The 25133-nt window shown below is 39.9% G+C and overlaps 2 protein-coding genes across 12 annotated transcripts in view; one reads left to right on the plus strand and one right to left on the minus strand.

The window, feature by feature from the left end:
• The window catches only part of LOC129724438 (sex determination protein fruitless), a 658376-nt gene that overhangs the window by 554511 nt on the left and 78732 nt on the right, over window positions 1-25133 (minus strand). The window lies entirely within an intron of this gene.
• On the plus strand, window positions 17609-21210 carry LOC129724528 (uncharacterized). Its single transcript, XM_055679501.1, has 2 exons — window positions 17609-18070; window positions 21012-21210. The coding sequence occupies exons 1-2, from the start codon at window positions 17620-17622 to the stop codon at window positions 21056-21058; spliced, it is 498 nt and encodes a 165-aa protein (XP_055535476.1). The 5' UTR covers window positions 17609-17619; the 3' UTR covers window positions 21059-21210.

Here is a 25133-nt window from a genome sequence, read left to right on the forward strand (position 1 = left end):
TCAACCGAAAATCGAAATTATCCGTCGTGAATAAATTGACGGTATACAACAGGTCATCCTGCCGTTGTTCCTATACGCCTCGTCGGTCTGGAGAACCTGCGCGAGAACCCACCTGCAGAAGATTCAACGGATCCAGAACAAGCTCCTGAAAATGATCTTGAACGTGCCCTTCGGAACCCGAACATCAGAGGTGCATCAAATAGCTGGTATCGATATGCCCGAAAACATAATCTCTGTACACGCTGAAAACACTAAAAACAATACACTTAACTCTAGTGCGGTGCTGATTCGTGAGCTTTATTTATAAGTAGCTAGGTATATTTATTTAATTATTAAAACTCTAATGCCGAGCATTAAAATTTAAATCATGTACGTAGAAAAGGAAAAAATAGTAACACTTATAGTACATTAAAAACATCAGAATTGAAAAGTTGATAATATTGAATCTCCCACAATGTTCAAAAAAAAAAACAAATGTAGGGTAGGGAACATATTCTAAGCAGCTTTAGAAACCGCCTGTGTATTCAGACGAAATACTTGAAATGTGTTGGGTGAAACTCAAACAGTAGTATATCAATCTGTGCTCTATCGTTTTCTCTGTCAGAACTTGTTTTCAGATTGTAAAACTAAGTTAGCAAACTTTAACAATCATCAATCAAAATTACCAATCGAGGGACACTATTCCAATCACCAAGAACCTATTTTAAGCAGTTTCCATCTGTTTTGCAGGCGTTTTTTTGCACCCGAAGTGGCTCCTGAATGGCTGCAATATAGGTCGATTTGTTTCAATTGCAATTGTTCACAGATTTCTTTGTGATTTCCGGTGCTTCTTATATTCGTAAGACAGCTAGACAATTAAAGTTTTCGTTTCCATCATTGAAATTGTCGATATTAATCAAAATGCAGGAGTTTGAGGCCTATTTTCTTCCACTGATTAAAACAGGCGCTACTGCTTAAGCGTTCCCTACCCTGTAATGAAAATACCATAAGAAAAATAAAGAATATTGAATCCAAAAAATTAAAAATGATAAGAATTGTGCAAATGTTTAACTGGTACGATTTGTACAGTACTCCCCCCAAGTCCATTGAGAGTTATCTGCAACAGCTGACACTTCTGTGTGGGATGAGACATTCCTTTAGTCGCAAAAATACCGCCTACATAGTAGTGTATGTATGCGTCCCAGTAGCTTGATTGGATAAAACACAGTGTCGGAGACAACAAGGTTGCGAATTTTTCCATGTTGGTATTTTAATTTTCGCTTCGTTAACTACGAATACGGAAACGAAAACTTTGATTGTCTAGCTGTCTTATGAATATACGAAATACCGTTAACCACAAAGAAATCATACAGAAATCACCATTCGAAACAAATCGACCTATATTGCAGCCATTCAGGAGCCACTTCGGGTGCTGAAAAAAAACGCCTGCGAAACAGATGGAAACTGCTTAAAATAGGTTCGGGGTGATTGGAATAGTGTCCCTCGATTGGTAATTTTAATTGATTATTGTTAAAGTTTGCTAATTTAGTTTTACAATCTGAAAACAAGTTCTGACAGAGAAAAAGATAGAGAACAGATTGATATACCTTTGTTTGAATTTCACCCATCACATTTCGAGTATTTCGTCTCAATACACAGGCGGTTCCTAAAGCTGCTTAGAATATGTTCCCTACCCTAATCCGAAAAAAACACGGATTAAATTTAAAACGCAAATCAAAAAATTAATTAAGAAAAAAAAACTGCCGCAACTTTCCAAACATGCTTTACCATCAAGACATCAAATAAGGCTAGCCACTTGGAAGCGTAAAAACTAGTTGACATGTTGGTACGACAAGGTTCTGTTGGTTTTTACGGGCACCAAAATAGGTTGATATCTACTCTCAACATCTTTACATGACGGTCGCATACGTCAGCGATTCTCATCCTTTTTTGTCCGCGTACCCCTTGGTGATATTTTCCAAATCAATAGTACCTCCTGGGCTTAGAATGTACTCGCAAAGTGGGAGAGAGTAGTGGTAGATCATGTTCATGTCATGGTAGTCTATTTCAGGTTTCAAATGTTTTTTCGGCAAAATAAAACTTTGTGCATCAATAAAAGATCATAAAATGACCGGCGATGTTAATAAAGAAAATCGGCTGAGTAGTTTTTAGGCAATCGTAAACACGGTAATTTTTTTTTTTTTTGCAAACCACCACTCCGAGATAACCGCGTAAAAAGACTTAAATTTAGCTATTGCCACCGTGATGACGCGTGCTTCAAATCGCTTCAACTTTAGGGATAAATGTAATGGATAATGTAATCTCCATGAAAATTTTTTTAAAAATAGAGCGATAAAAAATTTGTTTTTTTTTTCTAAAAACAATAAAGGTATATAACTCCTTAAGTCAATTTGGTCCACGCATGGAGCAAGAAAATCCGTTTCATTCTAGCACACTCTATTAATTTTCTTGTGCCAACGTAAGAACAATCACATACCGCGACGACGCGAGACAGGACATAACACTTATTATTCTTACAAAACATAAAAAAGGGTAAATTTACCTTTTTCGTCGACCGGTTTCGGGCTACGATCTTGCCCATCAGCTGGACGATGTCCGACACAATTATCGAAGTTCGATAGTTTCATGAGAAGTGAGTACTCAGTTTACTATATATACCATAGTAAAAAGTAATTCCACGTCTAAACCTATTACAGTTCGAACGTTCCTTTCGGGTTGTTTTCCCTGCGGTAAAGTACAACTACATTTAAAATTTTATCGCACTGCATGGTCTGGTGCAGCGAAGCTGCTAAGACCAACAACCACAATTAAACGTATATGCACAATTGAGCAAATCTTGATAGTTCCTGTTCCAGTTCTCAGAGTCCTGATTCGGTGGCTCCTCCAATATAGCCTTCGTACATGAAGGCAGCAGTAGCAGAGCTGCACAAGCAACGCTGATTACGCGAGATGCAACATTCCGTGTCCCATGCTGCAGCCACAGTTATTAACTTTACAGTTAATATGGCCTGCTGTTGACTTGAACGTTGCCATACCTCGCTCTCTCCGTTCCCGCCGGCTGGACTTACCGCCTTACATGGCATAGGGGATGGAAATTGTAAAAGTAAGCGGGTCGAAGTCATCACAGCTGAAAATCGGAACCCTCGGTGGCCCTGGTTCTTGGTTTAATAACGGCTGGCTTGCGAGGGAAAAGTTCCTTCATCATCACATCTGCTTTTGCTGCTGATGTTGCTTGCCCGGACCGGCTGGCGTTCTGCCAAAACACACATTTATTAGTTTTGGTGGAGCCAGTGTCGAATTTACCTAGCAGGTGCTGTTCTGTTAAAAAAAAAAAAACTTTCTAGGGTAAATTGTTATTATGAATTGGCAATGGAACCAATTGGTGTTGATTTTAATGAAAAATCAAATATAATTCATAGTTTGGACTCTCATTCCTGCTCTGGATGTGGATGTTTTATCTTCCTTGGACACTGTTCTCAGGATGGTTCCCTGGATGCTTTTTACAACGCAACTGTCCTTAAAATCGTAACAGTAGCAGCAATCGCAGCAGCAGTAGCAGCTATAGAAGCGCTGGCCATTATCAAGTTACGGAATTTCGCTTGGTTTTACGATTAAATAAGAGCACACAACAGTGCCCGGATTCGAACATGATACACTGGCTCGGTTGCTCCTTACGAGACCCTAGCTTCCGGGTTATACATGGGCCTTGGGCCAGCCATCGGTATTGGCCATTTGTCGTTCGTTCTTCGCCCATCGATGACGGTTGGCACAAAAGGCGAAACTTCGGTGCCCGAACTCGGGAGTAGGTTTGGTTCATTTAGTGCTTTTTAAAATTTTCGTTACCGTTTCCGTGCACCAACGTCACCTTGTCCCTTCGTGCGTCTGGCGTCACCCTCGTCGTAACGAGGACAGCGCAGTTACTCTCAGTAGGACTTTTACGACACAAGCAATTTACCCATTGACGGACGGGACGGACTGTAGACGAAGCGCTCCCCAAAACGGACGCTATTAGCCGGTCCAGAGTAATAATACTTCCGGAGTAAGTCAGTTTGATGGCTTGCCTGGTGTTGTGGATGATAGTGCCGGGAGAGAAAAAACCCTTGCAGAGCTGTGTGTTTTGTGTGGTGGCAATTCCAGTAACTATGACACGGTTCAGTGCGCACTACTGGTAGCAGTGCAATGAGAGCGTTGAGTTTGATAGGTTTTCCGGCACTTGACACGGAATCGAGATTATTTATTCTCTAGTGAGTCATCGGTGTAAAATTATTTCTAACCACATAACTTTACCGTAAGGTTCTGGTTGTTTTATTTAGCTAGTGGTCCTTTGAACCTGGTAGAGTCCCGAAAGCTCTGCCCAAGAAAGGCCCGGTTCAATTTCGAGAACTGTAAAGTTGAGTATGATGAAATTCACAGAAAGAAAATCGTTCACCCGCACTGTTACAGGCTATACTCTCTTTCCCTCTCTCTAAATCATGTATAAATTTGTAAGTTGGTCTCTCTCTGTCAAGATTTGAACATGGCTTGTTAAACCAACAGCATACCTCGAAGCCGAAAATATAATCGGCATAAAAAATCGAAAACAAAACAGTTCAAATATTGCTTTTGCAAGAATTTACAAAATACGTTTCGATTTTATCACGGTCGAAAAAACACTTTCCAGTGAATCTAGCAAGACTGTGGATTCGAGGAAACGATGGAAGTTAGTATTAAGTGCAATAAATATATAAAATGTTTGTATCCTCTTATCAACAGAAATTCTAGACTTTGTCTCAAGACTAAATTAATTTACAAACAAATGTTTAGACCAGCTATGTTATATGCAGTCCCCATCTGGACAAGTTGTTGTACAACCAGAAAGAAGATGCTTCAAAGGATTCAGAACAAACTTCTGAAAATGATATTGAAGCGTCCTCGCTGGTTTAGCACGAATGAACTACACAGGCTTACTAATGTGGAAATATTAGAAAATATGTCAAACCAAGTGATCAATAAGTTTTGACAAAAATCGTTGCAATCCTCAATTACAACGATTAGCTCACTTTATAGTCAGTAAGATAGGTGTAAGATTAGATTAAGGTTTAATTTTAAACTCCTTTTTACAGCGATCGTCAAACCTGGGTAAGTTAGAAGGGTTCATATTAATAACAACAAGATTACCGCAGCATATCTGAATATTGAGATTTATAAACGGCCGGACAATTGTAACTTGAGACCCCGATTTGGTCAATCATCTCCTATCCCAACCATTCCAGCAGTCCAGCAATTCCTATCTAACCTCCACGATGTGCCGACCGGGAGACGAATAACCTAAACCGAGATCGGGTAACAAACCCTCCAATGAAAACTTTGGTCGTATGCTGACTGGGAAGGGGGGTTGTATGCGACTCATGTGCGTACCCATGTTTGGAGCGGCGTACAACTGCGGCTGACCCGGAGCGGGCGGCTGAATCATGAAATGATGTATCCCACCAGCTACACCTAAGATGGCAGCCCTATCAGTAGGATGTAGGTATCGCAGTAAAGTAGCTCAGCGAAATCTCTCTTAACCACGAACAACGGAATTAGAGGTACGGAACGGAACAATTAGCAAAGAGCTAGACTATGAAAACGGAAACAGTAAACGGTACACGATTGGTAATTGGGTACTTGAAACGTCCGATCTCTCAATGAACCGGTGCGACCTGGTTTTCTTGCTCGAGAACTACAGCGGCAGAAAGTCGAAATCGCAGCGATTCAGGAGGGTCAATGGCCAAATTCCGAAGAAAGGGAATTCCGTGCAGTAGCCTCTATTGCACACACTCCTTTCAATTGCCACCTCTACTACAGTGGCGGCAAAGCAGCAGAACAGGGCATTAGTTTCTTCAGGTGAAGACCCGAAGATGGCCGTGTATATATGTTAAGGATTGAGGGAAAATTCTTCAACTACAACACCGACAAACGACACCGACAAATGAGGGAAAATTCTTCAACTACAATACCGACAAACACACCGACAAACGACAAATCCGATAACATCAAAGATGAGTTCTATAAAAAGCTGGAATGAACGAGTGCCCAAAACACGACGTATAAGTCGTCATCGGAGATGCAAACGCGAAGCAATTCTTCCGCCCGGTCATTGGACAGCATAGCCTCCACTCGTTAACCAATGAAACCTTACTTGCGGCTGATAGACATTGCCGCAGCTTGAGGAATGGCCAAATGCAGCTCCTATTTGCCACGTTTAAATATTCGGTAACACACCTGGAGACATCCAAATGGCGAAACCTGCTCCCAAATCAATCACGTACTGATTGACGGTCGGTACTTTGCGAATGTTACTAATGTTCGGTTTTTTTTTTTTTCGGGGACCCAACTCTGATCACTATCTCGTCGTTTGGAAGATCCGCGCACGGTTGTCCAACATGGAACGCGTGTAAGACAGCGTAACAGCTTGCTCGATGCTGAGTGCCAGAGACTGACGGACGAGATAAATCGTTCCAGGAGCCGCGTGCTCACTGTGGCTAGGCGTCAGAACAGAGAGAGAGATACAGGGACCCAAAACTACTAAATATGGAGTCCACCGTCGAAAGAAGCGCGGCAGGTGCTCGCCAGCGCAAAAGACACATTCACTGAAAACGACGAGCGGAGCTTAATGAATCTATAATGAACAGTCAGTAGAATCAGAAGCACCAACTTCCCTGTGCCGGTGTGATAAGGTCGGCAACCTGCTTACGAATAAACCGGCGGTTGCGACCAGGTGGAAGGAGCATTTTCATTAAACGGAAGGAGCATTTTATTGAACGGTTAAAAGCGAGAGGAGTAACACAGGAACAGGATGAGGATTATGAGCGACGAACATGCTGTGGAGCCACCAACAGTGGGCTTAGCTGGAAAACGGCAAGAACCCTAGGAAGGATGGCATCTGTGGAAGGTGAAGGTGGATGAACAAATACCGAACGACTGGTTGGAAGGCTTTATATGCCCAATCTACAAGAAGGGCCATCGACTGATTTGTTGCAACGATCGGGGCATTACGTTGCTCAACTCCGCATGCAAATTGCTGCCCCGTATCCTGTTCTGCAGATTGAATACCAGGCTGGAAGATTTTACCCTGAGACAGATTCTCGATTAGTTTCGGGAGTATAACTTGCAAACTCACTATCTGCTTGTAGCTTTTAAGGCGGCATCGGCATACAACTAAATAGAAAGAGATGAGCTGTGGCATAGTATGCTGGAACACGGTTTCCCGACCAAACTAACTAAGCTGAGTTGTATGACGCTGGAGGAATCGAAATCACGCGTGTGGATAGCTATCGAGACATTGGTCGCATTCGTAACTTTAGATGGACTAAAGCAGGGCGATGCGCTCTCTTACTTACTGTTTAACATCGCCCTTGAAGGGACTGTACGAAGAGCAAACGTGTAAAGAAGCGGCACGATCATCACGAAATCTCACATGCTCCGTGGTTTTGTGGACGATATTAATATCATCGATATCGACCGTAGGCGTAGGGGCTATAACTCTGCCAAAACAAAGTACATGGTAGCTGGCTGGGAGCGTGGGAGTTGCGGTGGTGTTGGTGCTAAAGTGGAGATTGATGGGGAACGATTTGAAGTGGTTAATGAATTCGTTTATCTTGGTACGCTTATAACGACGATATGAGTCGCGAAGTGATGCGGGAGTTGCAGCTGTGAACAGGGCCTTCTACGGGCTATGTAACCAGCTAAGGTCCCGTAGTTTACAAACTTGCACTAAACTAGCGCTGTAGAGTACGGGAGGATTCCCGGTTGCCCTTTACGGGTATGTGGCATAGACGCTGAAGGAAGCTGATCGACGAGTGCTCGGAGTATAGGAGCGTAAAGCTCTGCGATCGATCCTTGGCAGTAAATTGGAAGATGGAGTGTAGTGCAGATGCATGAATCACGAGTTGTATTAGGAATACAAACATGCTGATACAGTCTGGACATGTAGTCAGAATGCCTGACGAGAGAACCGCCTAAGCTATATTCAGCAGAGAACCAGGAAGGCACCGTCGACTTCTTTGTTGGCCTTACACGATTGTCCATATGTGGTAACTTATTCGTTCGACAGTTGGGTCACAAAAGAAATTGCCACTGGTATTTCGGATAGATAAAATGCTAGTTAACAGGTCGGTTGGTGGTAAACTGTAACACGGAAGCTGATCAGAGTCGTTAGTATTGCTAGAAGTTAAATATTTGAACGACTCTGATGGCAGGAAACAAAACTATTTCGTAGCGCGACTGGATCGAGCGAAACGGGGGCTCCCATGATGCGACAAGCAGTGCGTACTTATAAACTCGAGGTTAACAAATTCCGGATAAGGAGATTGACAACCGTGGTTCTGAGGTTAGCGATGTCGGTCGGCTAAGCTCTCCCACACACGGTTGTGATGTCGGGTTCGATTACCGATCAGGTCGAGGATCTTTTCGAGCTAGAAATTTTCGCCTCTCAGCACTTGGGCACGGTGTATCGTTGTACTTATCCTACAACATGCAAAATGTGCCAAAAACGATATCGATAACGAATTCTCCCAACCAATCTAGTTGATAGAGATCACTATTAGCCCTCCAGGTTAGCGTGCGATATTGTATTGAGGTTGACAGCAGCTGGGACTCCGGAGCAGACAACACATTGATGAAAGGTGTATTTATACGAGCGGGTAATATTGCCGTCACTTGCCACTTTATTGCCGTCAACTTGCCAATTTACGGTTTACTTGCAGAGCTTTCGTCATGACGCCATTTACGAGGCTGAGACGATACGACTTCAGATACGACGTTTGCAGTGAAAGACGCGATTCGTGTTGATAATTCAACAATTTGCTGACCCTGCTTAGCTAATTATTTTGGACCTCGGCTTGTGCGATAGCCTGTTGCCTGTGTCGTTATAGACATGGTACGGTAAACAACTGACCGCATAATTCACTAACTGAGGAACTTCAATTAAGAGGGTTAAATTGCATGTTTTACCTACTACGAATAAAAACAGGGTTTACGCTTTGCTCTTTATCAGTCCACATTAGCATTTTTGATGATTGTATGTGGTAATCGAAATACGTATCTGTACGGACTAGTATTTTAATATTTTCAATATTAACTTCTCGAATTTCTAGTAGAGTTTATTGGAAACATATTTTTTTTCTGATTTCGTAAATCATTTTACTAAGACGCTTAGAAAAATATTTTCAAAAACCAATGATCGCGCACGGCCCTACGTTGTGTTGAATTTCGCCCTTTGGCATCACGAATGGGGCAATTAAGGCCCAGGGAGAAGTTTTCTTTTGCCCGACGACACAAACGCAAATCTTCACTATGCTACTGTACAACTTTATTCTATACCGTACAATATTTACAACGGGGCAGCGTGACGGCGCTGCCACCGTACGATTATCTACAAACCACTAACGACTAACAGAAAATGAACACTAACGCTGCTGTGAAGAGCGCTTTTATAGGCTGCCTCTCGAACGGCAGCATTGTCGAGCCAGAACAAAGCTTGAAATAAGCGCGCACAAGTCGGCGTCGCTTGGGCCTCAGCCTGTGTGGTGGTGTGGTGGGCGACTTACAGTCGTGCCCATCTGAGGCGGGAGTTTTGGCGCGAACAACCAATTTCCAATTTGTTATAAAATTAATCGCACTATCAAAATTCGAGATGGCAGTTTTGAATTGACCGCAATTCCACAGTTAATCACATATATAGCACACCTATATCAATGTTCAAAAATCCCTTGTTCAACTTCTTACTAGTGCATTTTAAATGAACCATTCTATCGCAGAAATCCATGCAGGATGCGGATTATTCATCACCTTTTACTGATTTAGTGCAACGATCGCAAGCGTTTATGTCTACCGCCTAAAAACTCGCATAAAAATGAACCTAACCAAAACAACAGATGAAGTTGCTCTTATAAAGAAGAGTGGGATTCTGCAGTGCGTTCTATAAATTTAGCACTTAGACGCTTTCGAGAGTTGTAGCTGGAGTCGGAGTATAGAAAAATCTAAACGTAGAAGACGCACAATCAGTTCCAAGGTTGCTAACGTCATGCGAGCTGGGACTGGAGTATTCGTCGATCTGATACCTTGCTGCAGAAGTGATGGAATTTGCGGGGAACACTGCTAGAGATAAAAGAATGAGAATCATCCTGCGAATTGCAATTCGCAACGACGAGGAATTTAATAAGCTTCCCAGAGAGATGTTCTTCCGATCCAGGGTGTGCAATTCGTCGTAGGTTCGAGTTTCGGCTCGGAAGAGAGTATAAGTGTCAGTAGGATCGTCAATTGTCCTATACACTTAACAGTTGGCTGCGAAGTCGGTGTATAATATTTTTTTTTTTTATTTATTTATTTATTTCGTCAATCATATATGTAGACTGGTTACAATAATTTCTAAACTATACACGAACATAGAACAGATTAATTTTGTGTCCTAAGCCTCAAGGACTTGAAATACTGTTTTAGTTCATACCGGGACATCGTAAAGTCAATGGCTTCGCAGTGTTGATTATAAGAATTCATCATACTATTTATAGGTCCATTTTTTGCGTATTCCGTACGATGATGGTTAAGAGCAAATAAACTACGGTGTCGAAGTTGTCGAATGGGTGCATAAAAGTTCAATTTAGAAAGTAGTACTGCTGAGTCAACGTTCTGCGAAACGATATCGTTTACAAATGAAGCCATCGCGTACTCTCGCCGTTCTTTTAATGTTTGAATGTCAATCAACATGCAGCGTGCTTCATATGACGGAAGACGATGTGCGGTCCAACCTAGCTTACGAAGAGCATATAGTAGAAATTGCTTTTGTACTGATTCTATTCTTTCTTCATGTACGCCAGGACGAGGAGACCACACAATGCTACAGTATTCCAGTATTGACCTCACATAGGCAATATACAAAGTTTTGATAGTGTACGGGTCTTGAAAATTGTAGCAGAAGCGTTTGATGAACCCTAACATGTTGTTTGCCTTGTGTATGATAGTGTTATAGTGGTCGATGAAATTAAGTTTAGAATCTAAGATTATTCCTAAATCCCTAACTTTATCACATTTCTTCACATTCTGATCCCCTAATGCAATTACAATTTTGGGCGTTGTTAGTTTTCTGCTAAAGGATATTACATTGCTTAAGGATATTACTTACACCAGATGTAAAATGTGTGGATTTCATTCTGAAATACATTGATGTCTTCTTGACTTTTTATTTCCAAAAACAGCTTCATGTCGTCGGCATATATTAGAACTTTAATATTTTTGAGGATGAAGGAAATGTCGTTTACGTACAAAATAAAAAGAAGTGGTCCTAAGTGGGAGCCTTGGGGAACACCTGAAGTAACTTGAATGGGATTTGACTTTTTTCCATTAAATTTTATTATTTGTTGCCTGTTTGTTAAATATGATTCAAGCCACTTCAGGAGACCAGACTCAATTCCAATTTTTTGCAGTTTAAAAAGTAGCATTGGTATGCCAATACGATCAAATGCTTTGCTAAAGTCTGTATAAAGAGCTTCAACATGGTTCCCATTATCCATTGCATTCAATGAGTAATCTACGAATTCAAGTAAATTTGTGGATGTAGAGCGGCCTTTGAAGAAGCCGTGTTGTTTGTCAGTTATTCGATTTTTGACTTGAGCAAATATCTTTTCATTGACAATTGCCTCAAAGAGTTTAGGTATGCAAGAGATAATAGCGATTCCACGATAATTACGTATGTCAGATTTACGCCCAGATTTGAAAATAGGCACTAGAAATGAGCTTTTCCATATATTTGGGAAGACTCCAGTTTCCAACGACATATTGAACAGCCAGAACAAAGGAGATGTAAGTTCCTTCGAAAGATTTTTCATGAGTGCTGGAGGTATTCCGTCAGGTCCAGGTCCTTTGGAAGGGTCTAAATTTCTCAGACCCTGCAAAACATCCTGTACCTGAAGTTGGTTGACACCAATGTTTCTTGGATATTCTGGATAAAATGCAAAATAATCGCGGTCGCGATTTTCTTCGGAAAATGTGGTATAGATTTCCTGGAAAAATTTTGCAAAGAGATTGCAATTTTTCTCCGAGTTATCACCAACATGTTCATCGAGTTGCATTATTGATGGAAAATTGTCTGATTTTAGTTTTGTTTTGACGTAATTGAAGAAGTTCTTTGGACAAGACTAAATTTCTAGTTCAGTTTAGGCATTGAATTCTTCAAATGCATCACTGATTGCAAAGTTCAGTTGATCACATATTTCCAAGTAAATTGCTAGATTTTCACTGCTATTGTGTTTTTTGAAAATTTTGTGGGCTTTTTGTTTGCGGTTTTTTAAATTTTTTATTTGTTTGTTAAACCAGACTGGATGTTTAGTGTTAGCGTGGCGTCGTTTTTTTCTTCAATGGCATCTCTTGAGAGATGATGTTGTACAGAATTTTGTAAAAGACGATAACAGATGATTCGACATTTCCTTCATCTCTAAAATTTGTTGCCAATTGACACAGTTTAATTTGTTTTTAATATTTGCATAGTTCGCGAGTTTGAAATCAAGGACTTCCTCATACTCACAGTCGTTGGGTCTTTGATATTCATGTAGAAATAAAGAATATTCAATTGCTGTGTGAAAATTTTCGTCTTTCCACAGTGGGTTAACTGATTCGGTCACACAGAAATCTTCATGGATATTCGTTAAGAGTAGGTCCAAATAGCAATTTTCACGGTTTCTTACATGGTTAATCTGGTTCAAACCTAGTTTAGCAATTTCGTCAAACATGAAGTGCAAAGTGATGTTATCTCCAACGACTGGGAGTAGGATGCTTTCGTTTTCAGGGTCCAAGATGAAGTCAGCGGTGTTTTGATTGAAGTCCCCATAGATGTGAACTTTCACTTCTGGAGGTAGTTCAGATAAAAATTTTTCTGCGCAATTAAAAAACTTTTCATACGTAATTTTATTAGCGTTATGTGGAGGAAAGTACACAGAGGCGAATACGTGTGTTTCACCTGCTATGTGCGATTTTATCCAAATGTGCTCGAATTCTTTGAATTTAGGTGCAGCAACAGTTTCTGAATTAAAATTCACAGAGACCGCTATGAGGACTCCTCCGCCTGACTTCTTTTCGGATTCTTGAAGATTCCTGTCATTCCTGAATACATTAAACATATTTCCAAAAATTTCTTCACTTTTGACACTTTCATCCCAGTTTGTTTCAGTCGCCAATATGACTGAAAAGGATGAGCCTAAAAGATTGTTGTAAATTTGTTTCATTTTGGCTGGGCCTTTCATGCGATTGAAATTTTGACAATAAACATTGACATTGTGTTGGTGAAGAAATTTTTGGGGATATGGTGGTTGACGATGTTTGAAGGTTGGTGAGTGTTACCTGTAAGTCTTCTTCTTTCTCATCGAAAGGGGTCGTTATTTCCGAAAACTCGGTTTGTAAAATTTGTCGGTGCTTTCTCTTAGTTGTTGTAGGCGGTGTGTTCGTTCACTGGATAACGATGTCCGATGAGACTGCAGGTCTGCTAAAGCGTCATCGCGTGATATTCCCAGTTCTTCATGTACGTCCAGGAAAATTTCACGTAGCAGGTTTAAGTCAGTTGGTAGTCCTTCAGCTGCCAGCATCACCGATGCACTAATTTTGGTGATTCCTCGAATGCATACCGTTATTGGCTGATCATGCAGGAAAGCAAGGAAAGTTCGTACCGTATCCATAATTTTGTGATCACGCAGGCGTGCTTTCAGATAGCGTTTGTCACCAGCAGCGGATTGCTCCGTTAGTCTGACAATCGGTGGACGCATAGGATCTAGCAGCGGAGCAGTATTTTCCGGTTCTGACTGTGAAGTAGTGCTCTGTGTTGTACCTTTTTCAGATCGATACGGGATGATAGTTTCTCCTTTCCTGAAGTTGATGAGTTTTGGAGCAGAAAGTGCAGCTATCGGATGGTCGGTTGATAAGGGTGGCCCGGCGAATTGAACTTTTGCTGTGGCTAGTAATTCTTTGTCTGATGCGTTGATACGTTGATAGTTTTGCGTACCGCTGTGCTGGTTGTTTTGTTTACTGGTATGAGTGATTTGTTGTTTTCTTTTTTTACTGTTTCTTTTGGCTTTTTCGGCAGCTTTTTCTTGTAGTCTTCGAGACCGTTGCTTGGCATCATAAGTGGACCAGTCCTGCTTCCATTGCCATTTGTTACCCAGAAATCTCCATCCTGGAGATGTGTGGTCCGCTTTCGGGTAGTAAGATTTTTCAGCTAGTTCTTCCTGAAGATTTTTTTGAGGTTTTGTACTGCATGTGTTGGTCACCTGAAGATTGGAGACAGTCCCTGAGACAAATTTCACCTCCTCGAGTATTTCAGTAAGCTTTGAGTCGTTATTTGTATGAGGTTTCAATGACTCAGCCTCTGCGATTGAACTAATAAAATTGCTAGTCAGGCTTGAGAGCCGTTCGTCAAAATATTTATGTATTTTTTGTGGCATCGTTGAAAACGACTCGCTGATGCCGGTCAATGTCGTGTGCAATTTATTGTCACACGACTTTATGTGCTGCCCGACCGCACTGCACATGTTTTGATTGCTTTTGTTAATCGCTGACAAAGTTTCTTTGACATCATTAAGCAGGTGCTCAATACTGTCGAACAATTCTGACACTAAGCAGATTTTTTTCATATCCGCGGCAATTCGATGATTGGCGTCCGGTCACGGTCACGGTCAGCAAAACGACACGACACGGTCAGCAAAAACACGCGACGTTGTCAAGGTGTGAAAAAAAAACAAAAAAAATGTATACTATACAAGTTAATTGCGGAGCGAAAAGCAAACGCGTCCGCGCCCGATGACTGTTCGAGGCGATAAAAATAATAATAAAATAAACAGAAGGTCGAGTTCCGTAACGGAATATAGCACCAAGACTTTGTTTTGTTCTGCAATTCCGAATTGCACAAATCAGAATCCATATGGGACATTTTATTAACAAGTTTACATAAGTTCACGTCAGTTACGCGGTCGTGTCCGGGATACAACCACCTACTATTTTCCATTGACGGAAAATACTTAGTGTTCTAAGTCAAATACGTGAGGAAAGTTTCATTCAAACATAAAATGGTCCTATGTTTGAGTGTTTTTGGGCCCAATTACAATTTTCTGCATTTAAAGTTCTGTCAAGTTAGAATCCGAAATGTTGCAGCGGCACGGCAAGTGACCGCTGCAAGAGTTCTTTTTCAGCGGTTTGTTTATCTAGGCGTCCACTTTCTGTGATATAAATTCCACGGTATTTTGTGTAGTGAGTCAAAAGTTATTCCAGATGGAAGCCGAGAGAAGATAGAAATTCTGCACACCCACACTGATAATCCTGTGTGGTACGCAATAAAATCGCAAAAACATTGAAAATCGCCAAATCAACGTGTATGATGTGCTCAAACGTTTCAGGGAGCGAAGATCGAGTGCCTCAAGGTGAGCGTCGTAGTGGAACATATGACCGCATGCTGAACCAGAAGATGTTGAGAACCGTCAGAGCAAACCCTGGACTATCAGATAATGAAATCGCTCAAAAATACGCTGCCGGATATCGTTCTAATAGAACCAGCATGCAACCAAACAGGTCGTTACAGCAAAGTTTCGTCACTGAAACTCGAGCTTGGAAATTGTACCAGCGGGTTTTGATGAAGTACCAAGGATGCCTGCTCATCGATGTTGAAAACTACGTCAAAATGAATTTCCGGCAGGTTCCTGCATGGCGGCGGCATGAGAAGATGTTCCTGCGAAGTTTAAGTTTGCTTTTATGGACAAATTTTCCAAAAAAAATGATGTGTTGGCTGCGGAGCAAAGTCTAAAGTGTTCGTGACGAATGTAATGATGGACTTGAACCTGTACAAGAAGGAATGTCTGAAAAATCGCGTACCTACTACCTTTTATTAAAGTCCGTTAAGATACCGTGAAGTTTTAGCCAGACTTTGCGAGTTGCCACTATAGCCGGGAAATCATCCAGTGGTCGCGACTCAGATGACCAAAATGTGGAATAAATGAGCCAAGGAAGTTAACTCCGGAGGTGTGCAGCGTTTGATGGGTTAAATAAAGAAGAAAGTGCTAATTTTCATTATAAACGAAGAGAAATGATTGGTATTGATATTTTTTCCTCGAAGTAAAGTGAACAACCTTTGTTATGATGTGTTAACCTTATTTTTACATCAATCCGTTACCAAGATACAGATGATTTTATTATTCCGGATGTTAAATGTTACTAGCGTTCGAATGGTTGTTTAGCTAATTTTTCAATCGATTTTTGCAAGAAGCATTTCAAATTGGACAAGGTTTCTGTAATATCCCTATTACGTAATTTAAATCTTCCTTTCAGAGTTGATTAAGAGAATATAAAAACATGAGTATTGTTTACTCATTATCACGTAAACGGAATTAGCGTGCACTTTCTGAAGTGTCACTCTAATAAATAGGCTGTCGATCTGATAGAGTTTGTCAGTGTTGATACGCCAAGTGAACGAGCAACAACTTAGCATCTTTACATTTATCCATTGAAGACATCCCGTTAGGATCTGCCTTTACTTTGTCCGCTGCCAGTTTCCCCGGTCTGGAAGATATAATAAGTGGCGACGAGGATTAAAAGCGAACAAAAGGCCATTGTCGGCATCAAACTTTGAATGCCGAAAGGAAAGGAAAGCTGGTGGACATACCGGCAGCTGCGGTTAGTAATTCGAAGGCAAAAGTAGTGACGACCCAAAAAGGATCAAGAAATAATTTGCAAATAATAAATCCCTTTTGCCACGGATAAGCTGGTGAGTCATTTCATTTCTTTTTTTATAAATTACATGAGCAAACGTTGACAGATATTATTTTGTTTTTTTCCCTTGCTCGTAATTATATTTGTACCGATTTTTGTCACGAATTAAAAAAAAAAAAAAAAAGAATAGTGATAAATTGTGTTGGTTAATTTTGAATAATTTTTTTTGATATTTTTGAAAAAGTGAATGCAAAATAATTTGGTTCTTAATTGTTTTATCAAATTTAAATTTTGTTGAACTTCGTGGAACATTGTTTTTTAAATTTGCTGAATATATCGAATTATTTTTTTTTTACAATTTTTGAAATTGAATTCCAAATGTCTTCAACCTTATCTACAATGATAGAGCCTTATCAGAAAGGCACTTCTTTCACGCATTGGGTAGAAAGATTGGATTTTTTCTTCATGGCTCACAAAACTCCAGAAGAAGATCGCAAAGCTCATTTCATCACATTGGGAGGACCTCATATATATGCGGAACTGAAACTTTTATTTCCCACTGGAAATTTAGTAGATATCCCGCTAGCAACAATGGTGGAGAAACTTAAAATGCGAATAGATAAAACGGCTTCTGGTATATGTCAGCGTATTTCTTTCAATCAGCGGGTACAAAAAGCTGACGAATCAGCTGAAGATTTTTTATTAGCACTAAAGCTCCAGGCAGAGCTTTGCTCTTACGGTTTATTTAAAGATACAGCAATACGTGATAGATTGTTGGCAGGTTTGAGAGAAGTTCCTCTTAAACAGAAGATTCTCAATGAAGCGGATCAGTCGCTTAAGTCGGCTGAGAGAATAATTCAAACTTGGGAAGCAGCAAAGAATAATGTACAAAGTTTGTCATCGGGAATTAGTTCTGCTATGTCTATAGAACAGGTAGCAGCCATGCATAGACCTGGTGATCCAGTCGGCCCAGCTATGAAAAGAATTTTAAACTTGAATAAACTGATAAAAGAGCAAGAAGAGAAGGATAAATTGCCAGTCAAACAAAGATTAGGTTTCCATGGGCCAAATAGAAAATGGAGTAACAACAAAGCATATACCGATCAAAAACGTTTTCAGTCCGATAAGCGCTGGAATTCTACAAATTTTAAACCAGCTGGGTTTAGGGAAGTCTATAAAGATTTTCGGGTTTGTGATTTTTGCGGAATAAGAGGACATCTCAAGCGACGATGCTTTAAGCGTAAAGATTTAAAAAGGGAAGCTATCCACTTAGTAGATCAAATGAAACCAGGAACTTCAGGAACCCAAAGTCTGGCTGACTTCATAAACACCAGGCGATCGGAAGAGACCGACAGTGATTCGGACGAAGGTAATTTGGAGTGTATGAATATATCCTCAATTAACAAAATAAGTGAACCATGTCTTGTATCTGTTTTAGTTGAGAATAAATTATTAGAAATGGAGTTTGACTGTGGTTCCTCTGTTTCGGTTATAAATAAAACACAGTATTTCTCTCTTTTTACAAATTCTTTACAAAAATCGACTAAGCAATTGATTGTTGTCAATGGTGCTAAATTAATTATTGAGGGAGAAGCCAAGGTTTTGGTTACTTTAAAGGGAAAAACTGAATTATTAAAACTTCTAGTATTGAATTGTGAAAACAAATTTATCCCCCTATTAGGCAGACCATGGTTGGATGCTTTTATACCTAATTGGAGAATTTTTTTCTCAGATTTTCTTCAAGTAAACAATGTGACTGATAGAAGCGCTTGTTTAATTGTTCAAGAAATTAAACAAAATTATAGTCATTTGTTTGAGAAAGATTTTTCTAAACCGAACATCGGCTTTGAGGCGGATTTAGAATTGAAGACTGACAGACCAATTTTTAAAAAGCTTATGACGTTCCCTATTGCTTGAGGGATAAAATTTTGTTGTATTTGGACAAACTGGAGCGGGAGAAAGTTATTACTCCTATACAAACCAGTGAATGGGCATCTCCAGTAATTGTAGTAGCAAAAAAAAATAATGATATTAGACTTGTAATAGATTGCAAGGTTTCTATAAATAAATTAATGATTCCAAATACCTATCCATTACCTACAGCACAGGATCTTTTTGCTGGGTTAGCTGGGTGTAAGGTTTTTTGTGCTTTAGACTTAGAGGGAGCATATACCCAGTTATCCCTTACACAAAAGTCGAGAAAGTTTATGGTGATAAACACTATAAAGGGTTTATTCACCTATAATAGACTGCCGCAGGGTGCTTCATCCAGTGCGTCTATATTTCAGCAAGTGATGGATCAGGTTTTGAAAGGTTTAGAACATGTTTATTGCTACTTAGATGACGTATTAGTCGCTGGAGCTAACTTGGAAGATTGTAAAGAAAAGCTTTTTGAAGTTTTGAAAAGACTGAGTAATGCAAATATTAAAATAAATTTTGACAAATGCATATTTTTTGTTACAGTTCTTCCATATTTGGGACATATTATAAGCAAAGATGGGCTGATGCCTTGCCCAGACAGAATTGCCACAATTCTGAAGGCAAAAATACCAAAAAATGTTTCAGAAGTCAAATCATTTTTGGGTCTGATAAATTACTACAATAAATTCATTCCTCATTTATCTTCAAAATTGTATGATTTGTATAATCTTTTGAAGAATGACGTAAAATTTGTCTGGACTGATAACTGTAACAAAGCTTTTGAGGAAAGTAAAAAAGCTTAATTAAATGCAAATATTTTAGAGTTTTATGATCCAAATAAACCTATAGCAATTGTTTCGGATGCTTCAGGCTACGGTTTGGGAGGAGTAATAGCTCATATTATTGACGAGGTTGAAAAACCTATATGTTTTACTTCGTTTTCTCTCAATTCAGCGCAAAAGAACTACCCTATTCTTCATCTTGAAGCTTTGGCTTTAGTGTCAACTATTAAAAAGTTTCATAAATATTTATACGGGAAATATTTTTATGTATATACAGACCATAAGCCTTTAGTAGGAATTTTTGGGAAGGCAGGTAAACATTCAATATATGTGACCAGATTGCAAAGATATATTTTGGAACTTTCAATTTATAATTTTGAAATAAGGTATAGGCCGTCTGCTCAGATGGGTAACGCGGACTTCTGTTCTAGGTTCCCATTAGAACAGACAGTTCCTAGTGAATACGATAAAGAATATATCAAAAGCATAAATTTTGGTGGTAGTTTGCCTATCGACTACAAGAAAATTGCTTCAGAGACAAGGAACGATAAATTTCTGTAGCAAATAGTTATTTATATGAAACGTGGTTGGCCTAAACGGCTTGACAAGCGCTATGCTAATATATTTCCAAATCAGCAGGATTTGGAATTATTCGACGAATGCTTACTTTATAAAGACAGGGTAATCATACCAACAGCAATGCAGAGCGATGTTTTGAAACTTTTACAGGCCAATCACGGAGGCATAGTAAAAATGAAGCAATTGGCAAGACGATACATATATTGGTGGGGTATAAATGGGGACATAGAAAAATTTGTCGCTAGTTGTGATGCATGCAACGGTATGGCGATAGTTCCCAAATCAAAAGTACAGTCTCAATGGATCCCTACTACAAGACCCTTTAGTCGAATACATATAGATTTCTTTTATTTCCAACACCACACTTTTTTAATTATCGTCGATAGTTTCTCAAAGTGGGTGGAAATAGAATGGATGAAGAAGGGAACAGACACAGGTAACACTTTGAGAAAACTAGTAGCATATTTTGCTCGATATGGTTTGCCTGATGTTCTGGTTTCAGACGGTGGACCTCCGTTCAATTCGCAGGCTTTTACAAATTTTCTTGAAAGACAAGGCATTCATGTTTTCAAGAGTCCTCCATATAATCCTGCCAGCAATGGTCAGGCGGAGCGACTTGTAAGGACGGTTAAAGAGGTATTAAAGAAGTTTTTGCTTGAGCCGGAAGTTGCCGAGTTGAATTTAGAGGACCAGATTAATTTATTTTTATTTAATTATCGTAATTGTTCGACGGTTGATGGACAATTTCCATCAGAAAGGATTTTTTCTTTCACACCTCAAACACTAATAGATCTAATCAATCCAAAAAAAAACTACAAACAATACTTAACACAACTAACAAAGCATGAACCACTTGAACCACCAGATGATGAATTTAGCACTAAGAATAATAATGCTATAGATGTAGCGGATTCTTTAAATAATCTGATGGCTGGTGATGTGGTGTGGTATAAAAACCATAGCCCACAAAACCATGCCAGATGGATAAAAGCAACTTTTCTAAGACAACTTTCTAAAAACGTCTTCCAGGTGGAAATTGGAAGCGTTCCAATAAGCGCCCACAGGAATCAGCTTAGGATGGTGGAGTCGGACCGGTTAGTTCGTCCAAATGTAGCTTTTCCAGCCAGAATGACTGGGATCACGAAACAACCTGGAGAGAGCAGTCGAAAGAGAAAGCTCATCGATATATTATCTCCCGTCAGGAGATCAGAAAGAAGAAAAATTCCGAAACGAGATCAAAACTTTGTATATGATATTGATAGTTTGTAAAATTATAAATATCATTTGTACAATCAAACATTGTTATATCTTAAGGAGGAAGAGCTGTAATATCCCTATTACGTAATTTAAATCTTCCGTTCAGGGTTGATTAAGAGAATATAAAAACATGAGTATTGTTTACTCATTATCACGTAAACGGAATTAGCGTGCACTTTCTGAAGTGTCACTCTAATAAATAGGCTGTCGATCTGATAGAGTTTGTCAGTGTTGATACGCCAAGTGAACGAGCAACAACTTAGCATCTTTACATTTATCCATTGAAGACATCCCGTTAGGATCTGCCTTTACTTTGTCCGCTGCCAGTTTCCCCGGTCTGGAAGATATAATAGTTTCATCCCCTGTTCCGATTTAAGATGTTTATTTCCACCCCATAGACCCTCTCAAAGACGTAGCTCTACGTCTAAATGCAACAAAACTTTGGTGTGCATTACTTTCGGTGCTTAGGGTTTTAATTATCGTACAGATTCTTTGGTAGCAGAAGTTTGTGGGCTAATGAACGAAATTTTTTTCAGAAAAACATAAATGAATTTTGTCGATTTGTTTGAACAAATATTCTCAAGGTAAAAAAATAAAAAATAAGATAGCCGTAAAAAGTATTCCCTCGGAGATGGGAATTTTCTTTGCTATATTGATTTTATTTATACCTTCAAAACCATTAAGTGATAAAAGTTTTGGGATGTAGGGTAAGGAACGGCTTAAGCAGCAGCGCCCATTTTGAAGAGTCAAAGAGAACAGGCCTCAAACTCCTTAATTTTGGTCAATATCGACAATTTCAATGATGGAAACGGAAACTTTGATTGTCTAGTTATCTTACGAATATAAGAAATACCGTAAATCACAAAGAAATCTGTGAACAATCACCAATTGAAACAAATCGACCTATATTGCAGCCATTCAGGAGCCATTTCGGGTGCTGAAAAAAAACGCCTGCAAAACATATGGAAACTGCCTAAAATAGGTTCGGGGTGATTGGAATAGTGTTCCTCGATTGTTAACTTTATTTGATTATTTGCTAACTTAGTTTTGCAATCTGAAAACAAGTTTAACAGAGAAAAAGATAGAGAACAGATTGATATACTACTGTCTGAATTTCACCCAACACATTTCGAGTATTTCGTCTCAATACACAGGCGGTTCCTAAAGCTGCTTAGAATATGTTCCCTACCATATGAAATTTTTTTTTAAAGAAACCACCCGGACGTCGTGACTTTAAAAATACGGAATTTATAATCTGCAGAGTAATTTACGGAAATTACACTGGCTGCTTTTGGTTCTAAACCTTCAAATGAAACCCAATAGACTCGGATCGGGCCGTAAACAACCTTAAGGGCTCATTCCGATTTTCGTTCGAACAAAAAATCGAATCAAACTCGTAGTCAACTTTTCATTTCGATAGAGATCAGTACTTTTAACTATTCCTAACTCTAGAAACCAATGCACATTAGACTCGCTTTTTAGAAAAAAAAATCTTTGGTGTAGAAAAACAACAACAGAACTTCGTTACGCCATTCAGTAAGTCAGCAAATAACTCGTAACATTATGCTGCATCCAACAATTAGCCTTTTGCCTAGTATTGCAATTATTGTAAATTGAATCTCCAGCAAATCTACAGCCAAGCATAAGCTAATTATTAAATATGGCTGCATCTTACCATGTCTACAAACCCGATCAGCACACAAACACACACACACACACACCCATCCTATCCATCCCATCCTGAGCGTAATGATCATGCTCTAGTTCGCTCTTCAGATCCTATCGTCTTGGCACAAGACGCTGCTCGCCGTGCTCAAGGCACACTCGAACCAGCGAGACGAACGCGTGACGATAATATCGCACCCGCGCTGTCGGCGTCCGAGAGCAGCCACTCAAGGAATCCTTGTCGGAAAGCCAACCAAACCGTAAGGGCTAATCTGGCCTCCACCTTTTGCTACGTATGCGAAGTTCTCGCTCTTTGCCGCTTCCGGTCTGCCCGACAACAATAGCGCTGAGACGAACGGCTTAATTTTTCCTCGGTGCGTCTGAGAACCAGCGGACCGGTAGGGTGTATCATCCGGTTGATTGCGCCAATCGCCAACCCATCCATCGTACCACCTTCCGTCGAATGGTGTTTCAAACCAGTCATTAGAGGTACTCGAGAAAACTCCAAACAAGCGAACCACCCTAAGACCTCTGACTCTGCTTATAATGTGTAAACTAAATTATCATAATAAATAGCCGAGGCCAACCGCACCATTACTCTATTAATTTTTTTCTTCCTCATCTGTGCAGAAGCTTGATTCTTTTGGACCAGCGAGCCCGGTCGCACGGTTTTTGGAATTCATATCCTCCACCTGGTGCTAGAACTGAGCAACTTATGTGTAAACCATTGCCGGTTGTCCACTTGAAGCTGCAAGAGGGCGATGAGCTTCCTATTTCTCACCCTCACCCTTGTGCTGCAGCACAGTACCAGCTCGGTTTGCGTTTTCGGCTTTCCCAGCAGATTCTAGCCGGTAGCAAAAGATTGAACCAACGATTGTGTCCGGAGTAACAAGTTTGCTTCCGAGCTGCCTCGTACCTTCGTGTTCGTGTTTCGTGTACATTTTTTTTTGTTACTACTTTTTTGTGGTACGCCGATTTCGAAGCGGGTTAATAGAGTCATCTTGCAGGCTCCAACAGATGTGTCTCATTATTTCCCGTGACCGCAGATTTATATGAAATAAAACCTATGCGACCGAGGATTTGGCAAGCGGAATGAGAAGGTGATAATACTTTCGTTTTGTTCGTGATTGCGAAATGGATAGGCCAATCGATCAAACTTTGAACTATTTTGAGGATTTCACACCAAGTAGAATTGGTAATACCGACGGGCAATGGATGACGAGTACAAACTAAAATCTAATGACGGAATTTTTTCAACAGCAAAAAAGTTTTAAGCTGATTTGTAACTAAGGTTACATATACGTCTTGCGGTGGTGTAATCGGAAACGCATCTGACCGGATGTAACTAAGGTTACAAGACTGAGAACAATTTTGGTGGTATGAGAAGTTTGTTTTCACCCAAAACTTTAAGAACTTGGGGTTTCAAAAGATATAGTTGATCGCTAAAGTAACCTTACTGTACTGCTCTTTGGTTGCATAATCGGTGTAAGAATAAAATTATTTAAACCCTAGTAGAGATACCAGATTTTTTCGAAAAATGTTTGCAACTGCTCAATCAACCGGAAAAATCCGCTTGAAATCTGAAAAAAATCTATCCGTGATTCCAAAAAAATCTCACTTACGCACTCATAAGTGTGAGAAAATCTGCACACATTTTGAGAAAGTCTGCGTAAATATGAGGAGACCCTGGTAAAAATCTGCAAAAACTTTTGAGAGTCTGCAAATATCTGCGAATCAATAAAAATATGCACACGAACTCTGAAAATCTGAAAATCCACTATTGTGTTCGAGACAAATCATGTTGCACAAAAGATCCAAGCACTAGAGTCGATTTATCACGATTCGAATTGAAAATTGCTATAAGAAACATAATCTAGTAGACCTACCACTATTTTGAGCTTTCTTATGTCAAAAATATCATATCAATGAGACTGGCAACTCTGGATCTATCCCATACAATCGACAAGCGTCAAACCGCACAACGCACTCCATCTTTTAAAGGTGGAAGCTTATTATGAAAGGAGCGGTGATTACATAACTACGGCGATATTGTGTTCAATTGTGATGTTCCTGTCTGTGCGTTCGGATTACATTCGCATCGCCAGCACATACACTAGTATGCGTTAATTCCACCTTTACTCAAAAGATTGCACCGCCAAAATTGTCGCTCGAATTCAGGCAGAGTTCCCAGTCTACTTGATATGATGTTTTTGCTTGGAGGCCAAAACT

The sequence above is a fragment of the Wyeomyia smithii genome, chromosome 1 (genome assembly GCF_029784165.1).
Source record: "Wyeomyia smithii strain HCP4-BCI-WySm-NY-G18 chromosome 1, ASM2978416v1, whole genome shotgun sequence".
Classification (NCBI taxonomy): domain Eukaryota; kingdom Metazoa; phylum Arthropoda; class Insecta; order Diptera; family Culicidae; genus Wyeomyia; species Wyeomyia smithii.